This window comes from Nicotiana tabacum, chromosome 16 (assembly GCF_000715075.1).
Source record: "Nicotiana tabacum cultivar K326 chromosome 16, ASM71507v2, whole genome shotgun sequence".
NCBI classification, from domain to species: domain Eukaryota; kingdom Viridiplantae; phylum Streptophyta; class Magnoliopsida; order Solanales; family Solanaceae; genus Nicotiana; species Nicotiana tabacum.
The window spans coordinates 117308428-117327690 of record NC_134095.1 but is presented as its reverse complement, the minus strand read 5'-3'; the positions used below and the strand labels follow the sequence as shown (position 1 = coordinate 117327690).

Genomic DNA, 19263 nt, shown 5'->3' with positions numbered 1-19263 from the left:
GGGTGATGTCAAATACGATTGGTCAACTAAAAAGTGTTGGTCATGTTCTCTCTGATGAGCAGCAGGTTCAAACAGTGATTCGGTCTCTTTCCAATAACTGGAAACATCTGAAGGTTAACTTGACCCACAATGATAGCATCAAAACTTTTGCTGATGTTGCCCGTCATGTGCAGCTTGAAGATGAACGGCTTGGTGATGCTAAAACTGTACCTAATGCCTTTGTGGCAGAATCAAGTGGTACAAAGAGATCAAGCTTCAAGCGCAAGAGAAACTAGAAAAATGTCGGAAAGGGTAAGGAGACCGGAGAAGGATCCTCCAAGAAAAGAAACAAGCCAAATTCCAAGAAAGGAAACCGGTTCTATAAGAAGAAAGACAAGAGCAAGATGAAGTGATACAATTGCCAAGTCCCGGGGCATTTTGCTCGTGAGTGCACTGAGCCAAAAAAGGTAGCATTTTAAAATGCATCTCTTAGTACTATTTTACTAACTGAATCTTATCTTGTGTGGATTATAGACTCAGGGGCCACCGACCATGTGAGTCGCGATAGAGAATCGTTTATAGAGTTTCGTCGAGTTCCACCTGGATCAAAGCATGTATATGTGGGAAATAATGCAAAGCTTGAAGTCAAAAGGATAGGCACTTGCAGAATGGACATGCGTGGTGACAGATCTTTGATGTTGCATGACGTCCTATATGTTCCAGAGATTCAACGAAACTTAGTCTTTGTATCTATTCTTCTAGATTTAGATTTCAATTTGAACTTTAGTCGTAATGGTCTTAGAATTACTCAAGACAATGTTTTTTATGATTTTGGACATCGTTGTGATGGTTTTATTGTATTAGATTGTAATCCTCCTACGTATAACTATTATGTTGACCGTTGTGTTATGACATATTATTTTAGTAACAATGATGTTGATGTTATTACGTGGCATGCAAGATTAGGTCACATAGGGAAAAATCGAATGAATAGATGGGCTAAGGAAGGACATTTAGGTTCTTTCTCTAAAATTGAAATGACAACTTGTGAAAATTGTCTTGCCGGAAAGATTACACGTAAACCATTTGGAAAGGCTAAGAGAGCTGATTTTCCATTGCAATTAATCCATTCAGATATCTGTGGTCCAATGAATGTAAGGGTAGGTCTGGTGTTTTATATTTCATTATGTCCATTGACGATTTCACACGCTTTGGTTATGTTTATTTGATTTCTCATAAATCTGAAGCACTTGAATGTTTTAAGAAATATTTGAATGAAGTTGAGAATTAATTAGATAAAAGGATTAAGACCTTAAGAACCGATAAAGGTCGTGAATATCTTTCAAAAGAATTTGAAGAATTGTGTAATGAAAAGGGAATCACCAGACAGTTAACTATTCCGTACACACCTCAATAAAATGGTGTAGTAGAAAGGAGGAATAGAACACTATTGGGCATGATAAGGTCCATCATGGCGCAGGCAAATTTACCTATCTCCTTTTGGGGAGATGAGTTATTGACTGCAACCTACATATTGAACAAAATGCTTTCTAAATCAGTTTTTTTCACTCCTATGAGTTATGGACTGGTCATAAACCAAACTTAAAGGATTTATGACCTTGAGGTTGTGCTATATATGTAAAAGATTCCTTTAGCAAGTTTGGTAAATTAGGTCCAAAAGGCAAAAAATGTATCTTTATAAGATATTCAGAACACTTCAAAGGGTATGTGCTCATTGGTGAATTAGAGGATGGAAGTGTTACTGAGATTGAATCACGAGATGTCACATTTCTGGAACTCATATAGTTAGCAAGTGTCTACTGACATAGTTGATAATCAAATTGATCAAGATCTTATTCTTGATCAGAGTGGGAGTGGGAACTTTCAATCCCAAAATCCTTCTGAAGAACCTGAATTTCAACTACGAAAGAGTTCCAGGAAAAATATACCCAAACGTACTTATGAAATTGAATATTATATTTTCTTAGTATCTCCCACAGAAATGGATGAGCCAAAGTCTGTGACTGAGGCTTTATCTAGCCCTGGAAAAGATAAGTAGATGAAAGCAATGAAAGAAGAATTAGAGTCTATGAAAACCAACAGTCTGGGATCTAGTTGACCTTCCGCCTGGGCGTAGAGCCATTGGGAACAAATGGGTTCTCAAAGTTAAACGCAAAGTGGATGGGTTAATATAAAGATACAAGGCACGATTGGTGGTAAAAGGTTTTACTCAAGAAGTTGGAATAGATTATGAGGAAACATTTTTACCTGTGGTGAAGTTTACCTCAATTCGCTTATTTTTGGCTATTGTTGCACGTTTGGATTTGGAATTACATCAAATGGACATTAAGACAGCTTTTCTCAATGGAGAACTAAACGAAGAAATCTACATGGAACAGCCTGTAGGCTTCATCGTTAAAGGCCAAGAAAAGAAGGTTTGTAAATTGAAAAGATCTATTTATGGCCTGAAGCAATCTTCAAAGTAATGATATGTGATATTTCAAAAGGAGGTGATCTCATATAATTTTACCATGATCAATGAAAACCATTGCATTTATGTGAAGAAGTCTAATGGGTTGTTTGTAATTCTTTCTCTTTATGTGGACGATATTTTATTGGCTGAAAATAGTTTAAAGTATTTGAAAACTATCAAGTCATGGCTTTCAAAGTCATTTGACATGAAAGATATGGGCGAAGCAGACTATATCCTTGGATTTAAGATCCAAAGAGACCGTTCCAAAAAGTTATTGAGTCTATCTCAAGAAACTTATATAAAGAAAATTTTGGAGCATTTTCGCATAAATGGTTGTAAATCCATGGATACTCCTATAGCGAGAGGTGAAACTTTAAGCCTTGAAATGTGTCCCAAGACTGAAAATGAAAAGGAAGACATGTCTCGAGTTCCATATTCAAGTATTGTCGGGAGCTTGATGTACGCTATGATGTGTACTCACCCAAACATATATTATGTCATAGGTCTGGTTAGCAAGTATTAATCCAATCCTAGAAGAGATCATTGGAAAGCTGTGGAGAGAATTTTCAGATACGTGAAGGGAACTGCAGATAATTCACTATGTTATAGTGGAAATGATTTATACTTGAGAGGATATACAGATGCTGAATGGGCTGGTGTTCGGAATGATAGAAAATCAACATCCGGTTATGCCTTCTTAGTTAATGGTGGTGCTATATCATGGAAAAGTAAGAAACAAACTTGTACATCCCTTCAACAATGGAAGCTGAGTTCGTGGCTTGTGCGTCTGCAGTACAAGAAGTTGTTTGGTTGAAGAGATTCTTTGAGCATTTGGATATTACAAAGAACTCTCAGGGTGCACATGACTCTATATTGTGATAGTCAAGCGGCTATTGCATATACAAAAAAATCCTAAGTATCACAGCAAGACCAGATACATTGGCATCTAGTATAAATTTGTAAGAGACATGGTAGCAAGTGGAGAGATAAATTTACAGTACATTCCTACGCGAAGCATGATAGTTGATACTTTTACAAAGGCGATATCTAGAGACCTGTTTGAGAAACATGTTATGGTTCTAGGTTTGCGAAGGATATGAACATATTTATGTATTGTAAAATGACTTTAATATTATAATATGCTCATCAATATTTGACTCTTGAATTATATTTGTATCTCGTATGTATGTGATGAATGTTTTGTTGATAAAGCTAGTGTGTCGAACAAGTCACGAGATTGGCTCTCTCACACGAGCAATCGCCTCTTACGTTAAGAATCGTGAAGAGATGAGACCTTATAGAACCTTGGATAATGCGGGGTTATATTTACTTGTAGAGATCGTTCTTGACAACTTACGAATTTCACTATTCGATTATGACTTATTTTGTAAGCCAGATGCGGGTTTCTCTAAAAAGATGGTTTGAGGATTATTGAAGTGAGAAACTCGGGTTAGACACTTGAAGGTGTCTAGACCAAGATCTGCATGGTGTTGAATGATTAAAAGAATAAGGAACACGCGCCAATATAATGTAAGAACACCATAACACGTGTTTCATACCACGTGTGCTAGCGACTGTGAGCACGTGATTTTTGCTTTAACGAAAACTACTCCAAAAATAAATCAAAAAAATAAAATAAATTTCTTTTACTGTGTAATTTTTGAATTTGCGTGGTGTTAAATGTTTGTGTTATGTCCGTAAATGTTTATTTTGTCAAAATAAATCAAAAAATAAAATAAAATACATGTTGCATGCATATAGGATTTAATTATGCATTTAAGAGTTAATTTAAATAAAATTACAAAAAATATGCGTTTGTTCTAATTTTAATGTTTCACTATGTGATTAATATTTTTTGTCTATGTGTTAAATTGTTAAAGGTTGATTAATATTTTGAAGGAGTAATTTTTTGTTTTTATAATTTTAATTAGGATTTTTAATAATTGAAGAATTAAATTGGAAATTAAAAAGAGTGGTATTAAATGGGCAAAAACGGATCTGGGCCAAATTTTCTAAACAAAATCAGGCCCAATCCAAATGACCATGTCCGGTCCAATTCAAAACAGAATCAAACGACGTCGTTTGGTTACCCCTTATCAAGGGCCGTTGGATTAAATCCAACCAACGGCCAAGATCTCATCACCCTAACCCAAGACCCTTACCCGATCCGATACCCAGTTCAACCCGTCCCCCTAACCTAAACCAAACGACACCGTTTGGTTAAGTGAGTAGATCTCATCCATCCATTCTACTTGATCCAACGGACGATACCAGTCCACCCCACCCCTATATAAATCCCAAGCCTCTACCCAGCCCCTAACTGAACACCCCCCCCCCTCTCCGCTCCTGTTCATCATCGTTCCAAACAGACCCCTAACCCTAGCCGCCCCTATTCCCCTTCGCCTGAAACCCAGCGGCATCAACGCCGCCGATCACCAACTTAACACCCTAGGACCTCCTGAACCTCCCCTACACGAATCCAACCTTAGTTTCCTTCGAATCAGGCCACAACTCTTCGAATCTTAAATCGAAGGTTGGCCTGAAAACTTGATCTAAACCAATCAGCCCCAAATTAACACCATGGCTTCCCCTAACAACCCTTGTTATGGATCTGAAGTTAGTTTGGTTCGAATCAGCTCTGAACTTCTCGAATCTTATTTTTGAAGATTCGGACCAAACAAGGACGAACTCAGATCCGTTTCAAACTAGCACCAAATGACCCCTAGGCTACCCTCACCATTGTGTCATGTTTGGTTCTTCTCGAATCTGACCAGAAATGGTTAAATCCCAAATCGAGTTTTTAAGAACCCTAAAAATACCAAACTTCCGGATTCGGTTCAGATTATGATGAAGATTGAGGTTTAATCGACCTTAGTCGAAGTATTTTCAGTGGAAAATACTTCGACTAAGGTCAGTTTGATTTCAAACAAAAAAATCCGAAATCCAAGTTGAGTTCGAGTCGGATTAAAATTAAAATTCAGAGGTATTTTTCTATTTATTTTGTGTATTCTACGTATATTGTTGTCTGTATTAATAGCTTGTTAATTTTTTTTTATATTTGTGTTTTGATTAATTCTGTCATTACTGTTTCTTACCTATCTACTTGATCAGAATGTGAATTGTTTCTATTGATTGTGATTGTTTACAATGTGTGTAATCGACTCGATTAAGTTCGTCGATTAGTTATATTACGAATTTTTCATTTCTGAAAATGTTGACTGAAACAGTCTGCTTCTATTGTTTAGACTAATTATTGACAAATGTTGTAAATAGTCAATTGATTAGTATTCGTCAATTAAATCATGTTTATTTATGAATTAGTGAATTCAAATGTATGTTGTATTGTTGTTTTCTAAACGGGACATTGTCAGTATATTGACAATGCTCCTGTATTTGTTTGCTTTTAATTCAGTTTTGAATTCCAGTTGAAAGAATCCTGCATGTTCTGTATAATGTTAAGGTTGTTTTTGTTCAGTTGAGAATTCCCTGTTTAAATTCAGTTTTTGTCAATCAGCCATTAGAGATGTAATATACTGTCTCAAAATCATAGGATTGGTTATAGCTGTAAATCAGAAAGATAGTTAAGTCTATACAGATTGTAGAATCTGTTTTACAGTGGGTTCTGATTTTTCAAGTAATAACAGTAGGTCAGGGGCATTTCTGGGAATGAAACAGTAAAAAACAGGGTGTTAATGCTAGTATATTATAATGTAATGTTAATGGCTATATTTAAGTAATAAAGGGGGAACAAGGGATAATGGGGCTGCTTAAAATCAGGATAGGGTCATTTAATTTATTCAAAAGCAGTTTTTTAATGGAACTTTTGATTTTAAAAAGAAGAAGGGGGTCCAAGAAGCACTTAAATTGCCTAGGACCAGCCCTGTATAAATACAGGAGCTGGACAGACAGTTAGAGGGCAGAATTTTTCAGAGGGAAGATTTTAAGAAAGAAAAAGAAAGACAAAGAGAATTTTTAAGAGAGAATTTTTAAGAGATTTTGAGGGCTGAGATTTTAAAGAAAGGAAACAGAAAATAGAACACTCACATATACACTCACACACAAATACAGCAGCAGAAACAGAAAATCAGAAACAAACTGAATTTGAAACTGAAGAAAAACTGAAATCTGAAATGTTGTTCTTGTGTTGAATCTGTTCAACTTTGTGTGATTCCACTGTTCAGTTAAAATCTGAAGTGTCTTTTAAAATACTATACTGTGCATCTATTTTCTTCGGGTCTTATTATTGTTCAAATCTGTGGGAATACTGATATTTGGCTTAGTGTGTTATTGTTGCTACTGCTGAAATTTACTCCTCCTACCTTCATTTTCAGGTATATGTCTTTTAAATTTTAAGTTGGAAAGAGATTCAACATGACTCATCAGTGAAGCTTGAACTGAAAGTCTATTTTCTATTTGTCCAAGTTCATTAATTTAAATTTCATTTTTGTTTCATCTTAGTTAATTAGTAGTAAATTCAATTTGATAGCTATGAGCTAATTGTCTTACTTTGAAAGTTTGTATAAAGGTTTGTAATAATATTAGTTCATTATCTCATTAGTTTAATAAATTGTCCAAATAGGGAATATGGCATGAATGTTGGTCATTATTTAATTTTGTTGTTAGTTAAGTAAGAAGTGATGTAGAAAACTACAATAATGATATTTATTTGTTAAATAAGGTTAAGATGGTGTTGATGGTATATTTTTATATAATAGATGTGGGTATAAACGTTGGCGAAAGGTAATATGATATAGCTCGTCATGATGGTAAAACGTTATGAATGTTTACGCCAAATAGTTGGGTTGCATGTAAGGTAACTTTGTTGAATTAACTTGCATAATAATGCCTTTTCTATAAATTCGATGCTTATCTAATTTCATAAAACAAAGTGACCAAATAATTAGGCCTATTAGACTAAAAGTGAGTGTATGAGAATGAAAAGAGATGTACAAGCATAAATTGCCACACTTTACATCATTGATAATTAGAAATAGAATTTGCATTAAGTAAACAATGAAAATTCTCGTAAAATATTTCCTTCCTTTATGAATCATTTATTTTCAGTTTCATATGCCATTTATTCTTTGGCATGTATATATATATGTCATATTTGTTTTTAAAGATAGTATTAATCATATTCTTATTATGTCCTTTGAATTTGAACAGTTGGAATAAATTATTTATATTCGGAAAATATAATCAACGGTCAACTTTTAATATTGTAAATTCTTTGAAACCTTAAATGGGAATTTATCATGATTTTCACATAAAAATGTATGGATATAATAAATAATTTGTGGAAAATCCTTAATATCATTGCAAATATTTTTGCGCAATTAGGGATACGTTCGCGTACCTTGATTATATTTTTAAAAGCAAAAAATTCGGATTATGCGTACGCGCAATTTCGAACGAATATTTAATAAAAGAATTTATCCAAAGGCGTTAAATCAATTTCATAAAAACCCGAGATGTACGGTTCACTATTCAAGAAAAATAAATATTCTTGATTCAACACAATCTCGGAAAAATGATTGCTTAATATATTATCAAAAATTATTGTGTACACGTACGCGTGACACAATTCCGCATTTTTAAATTTGTAACACGAATATACGTACGCGTAATTCGATTCAAAGAAGGGTCCTTAATCACGATAAGTAAAAGCGGTAGAAAAATCACGTAACAAAAAGTATTTAATAAAATCAAGATAATTAAGCCATTAATAAAAAACAGTTAAGCGATCGTGCTAGAACCACGGAATTCGGAAATGCCTAACATCTTCTTCCGGATTAACAGAATTCCTTACTCAGGATTTCTGGTTCGCAGAAAAAAATAAATAGAGTCATATTCTCCTCGATTCAGGGATTATAATTGGTGACTTGGGACGCCTCAAAATTCCCAGGTGGCGACTCTGAAACAAATAAACAAATCCCGTTTCGACTGTCCTTTAATTGGAGAAAACTCCCCACGCGCCCCAGCGGGCGCGGGAAAAAGGAGGTGCGACAGCTCTGGCGACTCTGCTAGGGACTAAACTGTTATTGTAACCCAGAACTATTGGTTCAGGGTTTAAATAATTCGAGCTTAAAATATCTGTTTTTATTGTCTTTACTTACTATATAATTTTCAACTGTTTATATGCTAATATGCTAAATGTTTTTTTTACCGCTTTAATATTATTTGAATTGTGAATATATACAACTGCTACGAAACCCCCTTCTTTCTGAGTCTTCTGAATTTATGGTGTACACGTGCACGTGACCCACCTTTCTGTTAAAGTCATACCAAATAAGACGGAGTTGGGACAAGTAACTAGGCCGGACAGACTTTCGTGCTCCCGGTACGTTGCCCCCGCTTCGGCTCAAACTGTCCGTTTGGGTAAGCCAGGTTTAGAACAATTAACCTAAGGTTTTACACTTAGAATAACTCAGCCATGTACCAGATCCCTAGTAGGAACGAATATTTGCATCATATGCATTTGGCCTTGGAGACTCAACACAGGGGTTGGGTCTGTCTAGGACAGGTGAACCCAAAATTAAAAAAACCATCATGATGCATCCTATTTGTTATTTGTGCATTCATTCGCCTCGAACATGCTTGTTGACCAGCTTAAATAAAATCTTGATAAGGAGAAAGGAATAAAATGGGTTGCTTTAAAAATTTCGAAAAATATAGTTTTAAATTTTTTTTTTAATAAATAAAAGAAAAAATTTCGAAAATGATTTTTTATAAATTTTGACTTTATTAAAATTAAATTTCAGATACAAAATGAGCACTACACAAAGCCCCTCATCCATAAGTACGGAGGAATTTCTATGTCAGCTTCAAATGTGGTGGTATGATTTAGGCGAAGACGGTCAAAAATGGGTCGTCAAGCATTTGGGAAATCTCACGGACATTATGAAAGTTGAGCCTCGGGATGATCTGATTACGGCATTAGTAACTTTCTGGGATCCTGTTCACAATGTTTTTCGTTTCTCTGACTTCGAGCTTACTCCTACATTAGAGGAGATAGCTGGCTATGTTGGTTTTGACGGAAGTTTAAGAAATCAAAGCTTGATATTCACAAAGGCTCCTTCAATACATCGATTCTTCGGTCTTCTGAACATCAGCAGTCAAATCAGGAAAAGCAATGTCATCAATGGATGTTGTTCCTTCAATTTTTTGTATTCCAGGTTTGGAAAGTCAGATGGGTTCGAAATTCATGAGAAAGGCCTTACTAATAAGCAAAACAAAGACACTTGGCAGATGCACCGTCGATTTGCTTTCATGGTGGCTTTTCTAGGAGTCATGGTCTTCCCAAATAAAGAGCGAACAATTGATATTCGCACCGCAAAAGTTGTGCAAATCCTCACCACTAAAGAAAATCACACCCTTGTCCCCATCATTCTATCAGATATTTATCGGGCTTTGACTTTATGCAAATCAGGAGCGAAAGTTTTCGAAGGATGCAAAATTTTGTTGCAAATATGGGTGATTGAACATCTCCAACAACAACCCAAGATCATACAGTATGGGTCGAACAAAGCTAATTGCATCGAGAGCTATGAGGAAAGAACAAAAAATTATCAAGCTCCAGAAGGGATAGAAGCATGGGTATCTCATCTAAAGGCTTTAACGGCAAATCAAATTGAATGGACTCTGGGATGGCTCCCGATGAGAGAAGTAATACATATGTCAACCTCAAATAGTTATCTACTACTATTGGGATTGAGAAGCATTCAGCCGTATGCACCACTAAGAGTCCTAAGGCAACTAGGGAGATATCAAATAGTTCCTGATGAGGAAGATTTGAGTATGCAAGTAATCGAGTTACACCCAGAAGCCACTATTCCCGAAGCTTCACTTCAGCAAATGTGGAATGGGTGCCGATACTTGAAAAGTAATACTCAAGTCCTAGACACTACCAAGGGTGAGATAAATCCTAGATATGCGAGGTGGTTCGAAAAGCGGTCTCGCGTGGATGATGTACCAGAACCTGAGCTAAAAAGGCCAACAAAAAGACCCCATGTTCAAAACTTCAATGATAAAATCCAAGAGCGGTTAATCTGGGGAGAAAAAGAAAAAGGGTACAAAGCCACTATCCATGCCCTAAAAGAAAATCTAAGAAGCCTCAGTTTGGAGAAAGATTTGCAAGAACAAGAAGCCAAAGGCGAGAAAAAGAGTCTAGCTTGTGAGAATGAAAATCTTCATGCTCGATTCCTAAAAATTAAAAGAGTCTCTGAAACGCCAAAGAGAAGCTGGAAGGATCAAAAAATCATCACCAATCTCTTCGAAAAAATGCAAGATTATGATTCCATTCTTGCGGAAAACGAAAGGGCATTGAGCAAAGCAAAAGAAAGGATCCAACAATTAAACGAAGAAGCCAGATCTAACAAGGAACGCCAAGATAGGCAATCCGAAAAAGACAAGGCTCAATTCAAGAAGGAAAAAGACTATTGGATGCGATCAGAAGACCAGCTTCGTGCACAACTAGAAGAGGCAAGAAGATGCAACAGAGAATACCAACAAGCAGACCTCGACAGGGAAAGATCGCAAGCAAGATTAGAGCAGGCCAGACTCCGAGCTCTATTAGAATCAGCTTTAGATCGTGAAAACCGTGTCAGAGACATAGCCACCACTCGTCAGCAGCAATTGCAAGACCAAGACAAACGTCTCCAAGGTTTCAGGGCACAAATCCACGACTTGGCAGTCTTCACATCTCAAAGTTATGTAAACTGCCAAGGAATGGATTATGAAAGGTTTACAGAGCATGCGCCCACTTTTGCTCGTCATCTAGCAATGGAGTTGGAAAGGATGTATCGTACGCTGGGAGGCCATCCAGGTCAAGCCCCACATTGAGCAGATAATCCAATATTAGAGAACAAAAGTGGAAAGTGGGGCATTTTGTGAGATGTTATGAATTGTATCTTTTATTTTGATTTAAGTGTGTGTGTTTCAAGCTATTTTCTTAAAGTTTTCAAATGTAATTCCATCTTTGTGTAATAAATAAACATGATTGACTTTGGTCCGAACTACGCAAGGTCTGATTCATATTTGACATGATACGTAGGCAATCTCTAAGATTCGACCACCACGATAAAGATATATATAGTAAATAAAAGCGAATGACAATTTTTTTCAATTTCAAGAAAGCTGGGACGACACAAGCAACCGAGCGAATGCATAATAGAAAGGGATTATTTGTCTAGGAGCATTGCATCTCAACGTGTGATTATATATATGTTAAACTCTCAAAACTAACAAGTTTGTTCATTTTCAGAATTCAACCAGTTAGTTTCTCTAAAGAGTATACTGGCATACTATCACTATCATACAAGATCAAAAGGACCAATACCCGAAAGTATGTCTATCCCAGATGTTGACACAGGTATGGAGATAGAAGAGATGGATGTCGGGAAAATGAAAGAAGAAATGCTTAAGCTCAAGCAGCAAATGGCTGAAATGTACCAAGCTTGGTCTACAGGACAGTTACCCCCATCTTACCCAAATAACCCTGCTCCATCAATGATCCAAACTCAGGATAATATCACCACTGAATTATCCCCAAGTTTCCCCATTTATCAGCACTACCGAGGCACCACCTCTCAGACACCACAGTCTCCACCTCCAAAACCAGTTCCGTACCTTCCTCCACCTATGACTCCTGTTTTCGTAGCACCCCCCCTGCTACATTTCACAAATCTCCTAGTGAGCCTACATTTCAGGCCCAAGACAACCAATATTACCCCCCGGAAACCACCTTCAAAGCCTCCGAAATCAATTCACCTGCTCCTCGGTTTGATCTCCCAACCGAAATTGACAAGCCAGCCAAAAATGTTGAACAAGAAGAGATGTTCAGGAAGGTCAAAAGTCTAGAACAATCGTTCCGAGACATGCGGGGATTAGGTGGGCAAGTCAGTGTAGCATATAAAGATTTATGCTTATTCCCTAATGTACAATTGCCATTTGGCTTCAAGATGCCCAAATTTGACCTATACAGCGGGCACGGCGACCCAGTAGCCCACTTAAGGGGTTTCTGTAGCAAGATGCGAGGAGCTGGGGGAAAGGATGAATTATTGATGGCTTACTTCAGTCAAAGTTTAAGCGGATCAGCTTTGGAGTGGTATACACGCCAAGACCATGGAAGATGGTACACCTGGGATGACCTGGCACAGGCATTCGCATACCATTTCCAATACAATCTGGAAATCATCCCAGATCGATTATCTTTGACCAAATTTGAGAAGAAACACAATGAAAGTTTCAGAGAGTATGGTTTTCGGTGGAGAGAACAGGCAGCAAGAGTGGATCCTCCTATGAAGGAGAGCGAAATGGTAGACTATTTCCTCCAAGCCTTGGAACCAACTTACTACGCCCACTTGGTTTCAGCGGTTGGAAAATCATTCAACGTGGTAGTGAAGATGGGAGGTATGGTGGAAGAAGGCCTCAAGATAAACAAAATCATGAGCTATTCAGCAATTAAGGCAACTACTCAAGCTATTCAAGGCGGGGTAGGAGGAATCAGAAGAAAGAAGAGGGAGGAAGCAACCGTAGTTGATTCAGGAATTTGGCCGGGACCCAGGGGTTCACCGCTTTACTATAATCAGCAACGACCTCGCCAATCATCTTACCACCATGATTCATCCCAACATTACTATCACCCTTCAGAGCCTCATTTCGCCATTAACCACGCTCAAGCATACAATCAGCCACCTGTTCACACCAATTGGCGTGCTCCTGTCACACCAAATACCTACCCCCGAGCTTATCGCGGACCAGGTTTCAGGCCTAGGCCAGCATTCAGGGGAGAAAGGGAACAGAAAAAGAAAACTTACACTCCATTGGGAGAGTCTTACACTAGTCTGTTCCACAGGCTGAGACAGTTAGACATGTTGAGACCAATACAATCCAAGCTACCCAATCCTCCACCAAAGAATCTGGATTACACCATTAGCTGTGAATATTGCTCCGGTGCACCAGGCCATGATACGGAGAAATGTTGGCATTTGAAAAATGCAATACAAGAGCTGATTGATACTAATAAAATCGAGGTTCAAACCCCCGAAGCTCCAAATATCAATAGAAATCCGATGCCAGCCCATCAAGAGGCTAACATGATAGAAATCATACAAGCTAATGGGGAGACAAAGAAGCCGTCACAAACTGTCATGATGATCAAGTCTCATGAAACCAAGCCAGATAAGCAGTTAATGGAGGAGAAGCAGGTGTCTAAACAGAACAAAAGTGGTGATGAACCGTCTATGATAATCGATGAGGGGTCATCGAACAAAGTTGCCGCAAAACAAGAGAGGCCGAAGGTGATAGTACCAGGGGTTGCTAACAAACCCGTTATATTCGTGGAAGGAGCACGTACAGATCGGGTTATTATTGCACCTGTAATCCAGCTGCCAATCATCAACAACAAAGTCATCCCATGGAACTATGAACGGGTGACCGTAATGTACAAGGGCAAAGAAATCAAGGAAGAAGTGTGTGAGGTACAAGGCTTGACTCGTTCGGGAAGATGTTTTACTCCCGAAGAGCTGAGGAAAACTAAAAACAATCCAATGCCAACAAAGAAAGCTGTGACGGAAGAAGAGGCGGAGGAGTTTTTAAGAAAAATGAAGCTCCATGATTATTCTGTTATGGATCAATTAAAGAAAACCCCCGCTCAAATTTCATTGTTGTCATTACTGATCCATTCAGAGGAACACCGTCTGGCGTTGATGAAAATCCTGAATGAAGCTCATGTTCCTGAAAAGATCTCTGTAAATCATTTGGGCAAAATAGCCAACAGAATCTTTGAGACAAACAGAATTACATTTGCTGATGATGAATTACTTGTGGAAGGTACCGAGCACAACAGAGCTCTTTACCTCACCGTGAAATGTGAAAACTCCATAGTAACCCGGGTATTGGTTGATAATGGGTCTAGTGCAAATATATGCCCTCTCTCCACTTTAAACAAATTGAAAATTAAAGAGGAGAGGATCCAAAAGAACAGTATCTGCGTACGAGGATTTGACGGTGGAAGCAGAGATTCATTTGGCGACATAGTATTGGAACTAACTATAGGGCCAGTTGAATTCACAATGGAATTTCAAGTGTTGGACATGACTGTTTCTTACAACTTATTGTTGGGGCGACCATGGATCCATGCTGCTAAAGCAGTCCCGTCAACATTACATCAGGCTGTCAAGTTTGAATGGGACCATCAAGAAATAGTCGTGCATGGAGAAGAAAATTTAAATGCTCACAACAGCACCATTGTACCAGTCGAGGGAGCAGAAATTGACCAAGGACCATGGGTATACCAAGTGTCCGACACGGTGACGGTAGATAAAATTCCAGAAGGAAAATACCTTGCGAATCCAAAGGTATCCTCTGCATCAGTCATGGTAGCTTATGAAATGCTGAAGAATGGCTTTATACCCGGCAAAGGTCTGGGCTTATCTTTGCAAGGAATTGTACAACCAGTATCTCTCCCCGAGAACTGGGGAACATTCGGTTTAGGGTTCACACCTACCACCAATGACGTGATAAGGGCCAGGAAGTTGAAACACCAAGCATGGGTTCTTCCAAAACCAGTACCACAGCTGTCGAAGTCTTTTGTCAAGACCGGTGCTAAAAATCGCCCGATAACAACAATTCCTAAATCCCAGGACAATCCTGAGGAGGAATTAATTGAAAAGTTCGAGAAATTGTTTAGTGATGTGAATATGCTGGAAGGCGGAGAAGGGTGTAGCAACGCAGAAGTTCAATTCGTTGGACCAGAAACAAAGCTCAATAATTGGAAAGCCACTCCTCTCCCAATTCGAAAGGAGTCTTGGTAGTTTATTTTGATCTTCTTTTAGTTTGTTTGGGTTATTTCAAGGTTGTAATCCCAAAGTTTATCTTACAGTTGGTTTGAAGTGTGCAAAACCTTGTTATCTTTCGTTATCCAATAAAAAGCAGTTTCCTTTTTATTATCATTCCTAATAGCTTTCTTTTCTTTTTTCTTCTTTTCTATACAGTTCTTTTTACGCTGGCTCTAGTGATATGGCATGCATGAGGAATCTTCAGCCCAGTCTTAAAAATCAATCTGGTTCTGAAGTAATAATTCAAGAAATATATTGTGATTACGAATCAGAATATGATGAAGATGAGGGTTTTGAAGAGATTAGTAAAGAGTTAATTCACTTTGAGGAAAAAATCAAACCTAACTTGAGTGATACCGAGGACATCAATATAGGGGACACGAGTAATATCCGAGAAACTAAAATAAGTATCCATCTCGAACCAAAGATCCGAGAAGAGTTAATTAAAGCACTCATAGAATTCAAAGATGTTTTTGCATGGTCGTATGACGACATGCCGGGCTTGAGCACTGATTTAGTGGTCCACAAATTGCCCACCGATCCAATGGTGCCTCCTGTCAAGCAGAGGCTGAGAAAATTCAAGCCTGATATGAGTGTGATAATTAAGGAAGAAATCACCAAACAATTGAAGGCAAAAGTCATTCGAGTCACTCGATATGCTGTTTGGTTAGCTAATGTCGTTCCTATGCCAAAGAAAGACGGCAAAATTAGAGTATGCGTCGACTATCGCAATCTCAACAAAGCAAGTCCAAAGGATAATTTCCCATTACCCAATATCCATATTTTGATCGACAATTGTGCCAAGCATGATATAGGATCTTTCGTGGATTGTTATGCCGGATATCATCAAATTCTAATGGATGAAGAAGATGCAGAAAAGACGGCATTCATCACACCATGGGGAACTTATTGCTACCGGGTAATGCCATTCGGTTTAAAGAACGCCGGAGCAACCTATATAAGAGCAATGACCACAGTGTTTCATGATATGATACACAAGGAAATTGAGGTATACGTGGATGATGTAATCATAAAATCAAAGCATCAGGCCAACCACGTTGGGGATTTGAGGAAGTTCTTCTTAAGACTTCGCAGGTACAACCTCAAACTTAACCCTGCCAAGTGCGCATTCGGAGTTCCGTCCAGAAAGTTGCTGGGATTCATAGTCAGTCGACGAGGCATCGAGCTAGACCCATCAAAGATTAAAGCCATTCAAGAACTGCCACCTCCAAGAAACAAAACTGAAGTAATGAGTTTGTTAGGGAGGCTAAATTACATCAGCAGGTTTATTGCTCAGCTCACAACAACCTGTGAGCCAATTTTCAAATTGTTAAAAAAGGATGCTGCAGTCAAATGGACCAATGAGTGTCAAGAAGCGTTCGATAAGATAAAAGGATACTTGTCGAAACCACCCGTGTTAGTCCCGCCAGAGCCAGGAAGACCTTTGATTCTTTACTTAACAGTTTTGGAAAATTCATTTGGTTGTGTATTGGGGCAACATGACCTCACGGGCAGAAAAGAACAGGCCATCTACTACCTTAGCAAGAAGTTCACAGCTTATGAGGTTAAGTATACTCATCTGGAAAAGACATGTTGCGCCCTAACATGGGTAGCTCAAAAATTGAAACAATATTTGTCATCCTACACTACTTACCTCATTTCTAGGTTGGATCCATTGAAATACATTTTTCAAAAGTCTATGCCAACAGGAAGACTTGCAAAGTGGCAGATATTGCTCACAGAATTCGACATCATCTATGTGACTCGAACGGCAATGAAGGCTCAAGCACTAGCCGATCATTTAGCCGAAAACCCGGTCGATGAGGAATATGAGCCGTTGAAGACTTATTTTCCTGATGAGGAAACAATGCATATCGACGAGGTGGAGCAAATTGAAAAACCTGGCTGGAAACTTTTCTTTGATGGAGCTGCTAACATGAAAGGAGTCGGAATAGGAGCTGTAATCATTTCTGAAACAGGGCATCACTATCCTGTTACGGCTCAACTACGATTTTATTGCACCAATAATATGGCTGAATATGAAGCTTGCATTTTGGGGTTAAGGCTAGCCGCCGATATGGGTATCCGAGAAATCTTAGTCATGGGAGATTCGGATCTTTTGGTACACCAAATTCAAGGAGAATGGGAAACCCGAGACTTGAAGCTCATCCCATACCGGCAATGTTTACATGATCTTTGTCAGCGGTTTCAATCAGTGGAATTCCAACATATTCCAAGAATCCATAATGAGGTTGCCGACGCATTAGCTACCCTGGCATCAATGTTGCACCATCCGGACAAAGCTTATGTGGATCCAATACATATTCAAGTCCACAATCAGCACGCTTATTGCAATGTGGTTGAAGAAGAATTTGATGGAGAACCATGGTTCCACGACATCAAGGAATATATCAGGATGGGTATATATCCCGCACAAGCCACATGAGATCAAAAGAGGACCATTAGGCGATTAGCAAATGGATTCTTCTTAAGCGGAGGAGTTTTATATAAAAGAACACCAGATCTTGGATTATTAAGATGCATAGATGCCAGACAAGCTACAACTGTCATGTCTGAAGTACATTCAGGAGTTTGCGGACCCCGCATGAGTGGATATGTGTTGGCAAAGAAAATCCTCCGAGCTGGTTACTATTGGCTTACAATGGAGAGAGATTGTATCAATTTTGTGCGCAAGTGTCATCAATGCCAAATACACGGAAATTTGATTCATTCTCCACCATCCGAGTTGCACACAATGTCAGCACCGTGGCCTTTCGTTGCTTGGGGCATGGATGTGATTGGACCAATTGAACCGGCAGCATCCAATGGACACAGATTCATTCTGGTAGCTATTGATTATTTTACCAAATGGGTTGAGGCCAAGACATTCAAATCAGTGACCAAGAAAGCTGTGGTCGATTTTGTCCACTCAAATATCATATGTCGATTCGGAATCCCGAAGGTGATCATCACAGATAACGGTGCTAATCTTAACAGCAACTTAATGAAAGAAGTATGTCAACAGTTTAAGATTACACATCGTAACTCTACCCCATATCGGCCCAAGGCGAATGGAGCAGTAGAAGCAGCCAACAAAAACATAAAGAAGATACTGCGGAAAATGGTAGAAGGTTCAAAACAATGGCATGAAAAATTACCATTTGCATTATTAGGATACCGCACTACCGTTCGCACTTCAGTAGGAGCAACTCCTTATTTGTTGGTATACGGCACTGAAGCAGTAATTCCTGCAGAAGTTGAGATTCCTTCCCTTCGGATCATCGCCGAAGCAAAGATTGATGATGATGAATGGGTCAAAACCCGTCTAGAACAGTTAAACTTAATTGATGAAAAACGATTGACCGCAGTATGCCATGGTCAATTATATCAAAGAAGAATAGAAAGAGCATACAACAAAAAGGTGCGTCCCCGGAAGTTCGAAGTAGGTCAGCATGTGCTGAAACGCATTCTTCCACATCAGGTTGAAGCAAAAGGCAAATTTGCTCCGAATTGGCAAGGACCATTCATTGTGACCAGAGTATTATCGAATGGTGCACTATGTTTAACAGATATTAAAGGCAAATGCATAGATATGGCGATCAATTCTAACGCGGTAAAGAGATATTATGCATAACTTTTTGAATGTTTGTATTTAGCACTATTTTGAAGATTGAAATGACAAAGGCAATTTATTCTGCTATCCAAACACTATACCATTTGCTTCCCCTTTGAGCCATACTTGTTTCTTTCCTACCCTCTCTTGGAATCAATAAAATAAAATAAAATAAAAAAAGATCAAAATCTTCACTATTACGTTAGTGAACTACGTTTGACCTGATTCCTCAAAGAAGGATACGTAGGCGCCTCACGGCTCGGTCATAGGGTGCACCACATGCACAATGTGCACGGAAAAGAAACATTAAGAGACCCCAATCAAGAAACTGGGGCAGGAATTGTGTCGGAAATAAGAAA

General features: G+C 38.4%; 1 protein-coding gene across 1 annotated transcript; it reads left to right on the top strand.

Moving 5' to 3' along the window:
- Positions 1–279: 279 nt before the first annotated feature.
- LOC142170372 (uncharacterized) lies at positions 280–3266 on the top strand. Its single transcript, XM_075232269.1, has 6 exons — positions 280–355; positions 514–1139; positions 1847–2034; positions 2177–2414; positions 2544–2911; positions 3023–3266. Exons 1-6 carry the CDS (start codon positions 280–282, stop codon positions 3264–3266), a joined length of 1740 nt encoding a protein of 579 aa, XP_075088370.1.
- Positions 3267–19263: the final 15997 nt, after the last annotated feature.